Source organism: Pundamilia nyererei, unplaced genomic scaffold (genome assembly GCF_000239375.1).
Source record: "Pundamilia nyererei isolate P.nyererei 1_Seehausen unplaced genomic scaffold, PunNye1.0 scaffold00151, whole genome shotgun sequence".
Classification (NCBI taxonomy): Eukaryota; Metazoa; Chordata; class Actinopteri; order Cichliformes; family Cichlidae; genus Pundamilia; species Pundamilia nyererei.
Window position 1 is genome coordinate 1,179,437 of NW_005187552.1, and position 6,363 is coordinate 1,185,799.

The 6,363-nt window shown below is 41.8% G+C and overlaps 1 protein-coding gene across 2 annotated transcripts in view; it reads right to left on the minus strand.

Moving 5' to 3' along the window:
- Positions 1-6,363, minus strand: part of rbpjb (recombination signal binding protein for immunoglobulin kappa J region b) — a 50,209-nt gene that overhangs the window by 35,375 nt on the left and 8,471 nt on the right. The window contains exon 1 of one of the 2 annotated variants that reach the window (XM_005744921.2): positions 5,688-5,761. The exons of the other annotated variant lie outside the window; for it this stretch is intronic. Coding sequence (XP_005744978.1) covers positions 5,688-5,746 — 59 coding nt within the window. The 5' untranslated portion in view covers positions 5,747-5,761. Of the gene's footprint in view, positions 1-5,687; positions 5,762-6,363 lie in introns of those variants that run through there. 2 annotated transcript variants of the gene reach the window in all.

Genomic DNA, 6,363 nt, shown 5'->3' on the forward strand with positions numbered 1-6,363 from the left:
TGTGGAAATTCATACCTGCCGGCTACATTAGTCCTGGGAGCCTATTTTAAAAAAATACCTGCATGTTGATGTCACAAACAGTGTTGCACAGTTATAACACTAATCAAGCATTAAAATCAGTCTTTTGCCTTCACTGCACTGTTTTATTCTGTCTGTGGCAAATAACATGGATATAACACACATGCATATATTCAATCATTGAATAAAATAAAATAAACTGTTGCTGTGATGGCAGCCGAGACGAAGCACTAAACTCATATTTCACATAATGCCAGAAGATTGTTATTTATTTGTTTTAAACCAAAACTGTCCAAGGATGCCCTTCCTGACACACCACACGGCAGATATTCTGCTTCACTCTCATTCTCACTACTGGAAATACTCCATCTGTTTTGGGAGAGGGAGCTGGCTGGATAGGCAGCACGAATAATGTTTTCCTTGCAGTCGACAGCAGACGTTTTCACACTCGTGCAAAACAGCATCTCAGGCATTGCTTCATCAAATTCTGTACACACTCTTCAGCTAATCTATTGTCTTTGAACAGACAGACTGGCACAATGTGAAGGTGATAGAGGTTGTGTGGAAAACCCCCAAAAGGAAAAAATTACTCAAACTGCTACTTCATCAACAAAGAAGATTAAAGTGTGATCAAAAACCACAAAAGAAATAAAGAAAGAAAAACCTTTATGTTGCGTGAGCAGTTGCATGCAGACCTGACTAAGTTATCTGACTGCTGATGAGCTGTCCGACCCTCGAGGCTGACTTACTGCAGATGGCAGAAGTCTGGTAGCTGCCCTGAGACGCCCCGCTGGGGGCAGAATCAAGGGCAGCGCTCAGTAGTGTGTGTGTTTGTGCGTGTGTGTTTGTGTGTGCATTTGGGTGGATCACATCAGCCTGCACTTGCAAGTGCTTGCATGCACATATACACACACACACACAAGGCACCAGCTCCATCTGTCTCTGACATGGGAGAGCTTAATGACAGAGGCAGAAAAGCCAAAGAAAAGGCCTTCTCGTCGTGTCTCTCGTTTCCTCCCTCCCTTCATTTTTCCTCCCTTCCATCTCTCTCCTTCTTGACCGCACTCTCCAACATCAATGCTCCATATGGAGCTTTCTGGACAGGCTTTTTTTTTTTTTAAAACTCCTCTTGGCCTGGCACACAATCAATAAGACATCCAGACGTACACTTACTTGCACACCAACTGTACAGCTTTAACGAGGGTAATCTGGCACAGGCGCTGGAACATACTGAGAAAATACATACTCCATTACATTACTGCATATATAATAAAGGCCTGAAAACAAAGTAATGAAGTTTCCAGCAAGTGCTGTGGAGCCAACCAGTACTCAAACTTACAAAAAAACCTTAAAGCTCATTCTATCTTAAGTGAAGTCTCCTTGGTCTCCTCTATACTGCCTGCCACCTGCCTTCACCCAGTCCTCAGATAACCATGCGTCCTAAACCGAGGACACTTCTGCCCAGTCACAGTGGATCTAACAAGTAATTCATTTGCCTTGGTTTAAAAAGTCAACAGGAAACTCAGTGCTACAGAGCAGAAGGTTAAATATCCTAGGTCAGATTGCATTAAGGAAATAGCAGGATTTTTTGCATGAAAGGTTGTTCAACCACCCAGCAGCTGTTACTCTATCAACACAGCCCTATCCATCCATTGTACAGACAAACAGTTCAGTGTACGTGCAGTTCCTGCTACGCTGTTGCAGGGGGTGGGAGAAAAATTCCACTTCCAGCATGATGACAAAGTCATATAAGCTATACCAGAGTATGAGCACTGAATCATGGGAAACCACCTTCATGCACAACAGTGATGCCTATAAGGAAACATAAATGAACAGCAATAGTTCAGGTAGTAGAGCAGGGCATCAACTAATCAGGAGGTTTGTTCCCATCCTCACGCCTTGGGAAATATACTGAAGCCCAAGTTGTGAAGGATGGATAGAAAACACTTAGGCATGGAGGTCTTGTATGAATGGGTGACTGAGACACTGAGGCAAACTGAAGGTTGCTTGTTAAGATCAGTGTGAGTACAGGGCAGGTGTGGAGTAGGAACAAGAGTGTAGCTGGTAAAGGTAAAGAGAACTGATGCACATTTTAAGGCCAAAAGTCATCAGTGATCTCTATTCAGGAAGAACGACTGGGCAGGAAACACTAAAGTCAAAAGCTGTGAAGCACTGCAAAGATGTCGAAAAGAGCGTAAAAGGATGTCAGGCCAATGTGTGAATGAAATTCAACACTTAACTGTGCATCTTCACCTGCAGCTCAGTAAAAATGTTGCTGTCAGTGTGCAGCAAAACAAAAGAGCAGATAACATCTTTGGATTACAATGAACACTTTGTTCTTGCACGATCCTAATAAGAGTGCGATCATTTCGACATGATTTTTTTCCCCACTGTCCAGGTCTGTGTGGCTGTTATTAAAACAGTTTCTCAAAACACAAGAAAAATAGAAGGGAAAGCTTATGCCAACGCAAGCACCCAATCACGTCACACTTAAACCACACAAGTTTTTAGGTTTAAACAAATGGTGGAGAATAGAAATAGCACATATACATGTGCACAGCCACATCAGAAAGGAAAAAAACAACAAAAATAAATAAAATAGGCCAAACGCAAAGATGTAGAGGAAAATGATCTTACAGATTTAGACACTGATAGCAAAAGAAGAAGAAGAAAAAAATCCACAGAAGTGACAAGTGTGACTACAGCCTAGAGAAACCACAAAGAGCGGCTGGGGTTTGGGGTTGAAACAGGTCATGTGCTTCGGGGAGACTGTCAGGAATGAGAAGAGAGGGGACGAGGCAAGGGACACTTGAACCCTGAATGAACCACCCTCTCCCTTCTCCCCCTCTGCTGAGCTGATGACTCACTGCTGGAACGAATGGGAACCCAGGGAGGAGGTATAGTGAGGAGTGGAGATCAGCTGCAGCAGTACTAATGTATGTGCAGGTAGCTGATCTGGTCAAGGACGTTAACCACACTGGCTGCTGTGAGAACGAAACTTGATGCAGTTTATATGTGTGAACTGTCAGAGACTCGGCTCCTTTTGTTTTTTTAAAAAGCATGTACTTGCACTTGTGCTTGAACGTGCTGGACGGAACAAACAAACCGGCTTATACTCAAGGTTAAAAGTTCAGCTCTTTTAATTTTAATCTCCTAGGACCTGGTGTCCACATATGTGGACATCACATTTTGGGTCGTTTAGACCAAAATACTAAATTTTGCTCTACAAGGGCTTGATATCCACTTACGAGGACATTATACTGCTACTGTTCTATTGAAATTTTAGACAAATATCCTCATGTGGCTCTTATTTGTCTTAGAAACAAAAATCAGGTAAAAAAAATAAATTCATCGGGTACCAATATGCCCAAATATCAAAAGAGAAATTAAAAATGCATGCGATGGAAGAGTTTAGGTCTTAGGAGGTTAAAGGTAAGACATGATGGCTAATAACCTCAGCCATTAGCCAAATGTGTTAACTACTACACCAGGATACACCTGGGTGTTTCTTTCTGTAGTGTAGTGCAGCGGCGTTAAAGATAAGACTCCAATCCAGCCACCTTCTAGACATCTTCAGAAATAAGTGCATAGATTTTGAACTTTTAACTGTATTCTCATAAGTTTTAAAGCTTATCCAATTGATAAAGACCCCAATAAGATCAAAGTGGGAGGTATGTGCCCTGCGATCTAAAATGAGTTTGCCATTCCTGGTATAGTGGTTTACACATTCACCTAACACACCAAAGACTGGGAGGAGGCACAATCAACCTTTACGTACACAAAACAATTAGGTAACCAAGACAATATATGCTTCAAAATATTTCAGAATACCTCTTGAATCTTTCAAAAATTCCTGAAAACATCACAAATGTTTCCATTTTGGATGCATTATTTATTTTATTCCACAAAGCCCAGGGCACATTCATCAACTAGAGAGGAGATTTCTGCAGATGCTTGCCGTCACAGGTGTCCCATTTCACAACTACAGAGGCCTACATACTGAATTTCAATATCATTCATCTTAACCAGACACCGATCGCACAGAACAAACTTAATATTTTTGCATTTCACCCTGAAGCGTGAAGCCGACTCGAATGCTACTTGTTTTTTTTTTTCCTCTGAGCGTGCACCCTTTCCCTGTCGCCTCGCCGTAAAACAGGTCGAGTGGCCTTGTTACTAAAACATTTGCAAAAACATCTCAAGCTTGGCTTGCACTACAGCGAGGCTTTGTGTAGGAACACCGCGGTGTTAAACTGCACACACAAACTGCATGTAATGCAAACATTTAACATGAAGCTCAAACACTGCCACAAAATGACCAGTTAGCATCACTCAAGGCAAAAGATGAATTACAAATCAAACCTGCAGAATCATTCTCATTGGATGAATTAGTTGTTGTTGTTGTAAAGATTGTTAGCTTCCTACAAAACTACACGTTTTCTATAAATGTCTTTTTTCGTCCAGTCAACACCTTAAGCTATTTGGTTTTTTCGTTGTAAGCTGATTTAAATGAGTAATCTGCGATCAAAAACTGGACTATATCTCTTCAGCGTACATGTCTGCCTTTTAAATTGGGACGGTCCAAAATTAAGCTCAGTTTATGGGCATTTATCAGCTCAGGCAAACTAACCACTGTCTTCTTGCCCTGCCCTTGCCTCAAAAACCACCCAAAGGACTTTACTGCGCTGCAACAAGAGGAAAAAATAGAATTCCTGGCAGAACCAGAGACCGAGGGAGAGCGAGACATGACCTTTAGCTCACAGGCTGTGAGATGATCCGCTGCAAACTGAACAAAACGAAGAAACCTCAGTGTGCTTGTGTGTACGTTAGCAGTACAGCAATGACTTTGTCAGCTCCAGTCTGCCGTCTGGTTTCGCTGCTGCTGTCGTGTTGGGGAAAGGGGACGTTGTTCCTGCTACTTGTTCCTCTTCAAAACATAACATCTTCCCAAAATAGGCAGCGCTGTCATTAAAAGCATGTGACACAAGAATCTAAGCCAGCCGCACACACAAACACACACTGGACAAAAATCATTTACTTTTACGACTTTCTGATTTAAAAAATATTAACAGTGTGGAATTCATTAGTTGCTGGTAAAGAGTGGTTCATAATGAAGCAGAGTCTGGTTTATTTAAGGGCAGCTGGTGTTCAAGTTGGGCTCATTGAGGCTCAATTCCAAAGAATCCAGTAGTGATAAGTTGGGGAAACTTTGCTGGTGACTTTTTAAATAAATCCGTAGATTTTAAAAGAAAAAAATATATAAACAAGTTAGCTTCCTTCCATGAGCTCATGGGAAACCTCACATACTTTCTTCAGCAGTGCTTCCATTATGATGGCAACGGTGGAGGACTTGAAACTACAGCCACAAGTGCAAGATGATCGTCCACAACATGAACCAGACCAAAAAAAGCATTGTTTCCTAAACCACAATCAATAGACCGATCCAGAATACGATACACATGTCCATTACTTCATTGTGATTCCAAGCAAAGGCCAAAACCTCCTGACGTCAACAGCCACAGGAATGCCACCAGGCAGATTCTTCAGTAAAACTCTCAGGCAGCCTCAGTCAAACAATCGGACAATGCAAACAACATTTGGAGATAACAGTTTGTCTTTCCTGGAATCCCAGATCCCCAGTCTCTGTTATTTTCCTGACACTTGATTACTTGCACTGTTTGCTCCCTCGCTCTCTTCTTTGTAGAGAGGGGGGGTGCAGACTGCTCATCTCTCCAGGCCTGCCATCACTTCCCTGGTTGTTTCTCCAAAGGCCGGTTTGCATAAATAGTCTGGTTGAAAAAACACAAAAACGTACTAGGGATGCTCCTGGAGATCGATATACTAATTTATTAAAATTGGAGAAAATATAACCTTCTCTAAACTTGCATGTTAGAGAAAGAGTAAAAAAAACATACCCGAAAACAGTCACAGTGGAGCACAGTCTAACGGATGAGGTTAAACTTCGTTCATAAATAAATAATGAGTGTCTTTAAGCGATATCAAAACGATCACAAGCTTCAGTGATCCAACCTTATTTTTACATGTCGCTTTCAAAATACATCTCACTCCACACACACATCAAATTTATCTGTCGAATGTAACACATTCATCATGTGCGTCAAAGCCCTGAACTTTTCTAGGACTTATCAGATACATGTGCATGTGAGAGCACAAATGCCCATCGCTATCAGATTGGATATCAGCCAGCCTAAAACCTTCCAGCCACCAAGTCCAACGCATGTGTGAGTTTGGATCGTACAATGTGCAAACAGTGTAGCCAATATTTCGTAGCACTGCTAGCAACTGAGCCATCCAAGTAGCTCCCTTAGCTGCATATGGTTTTAT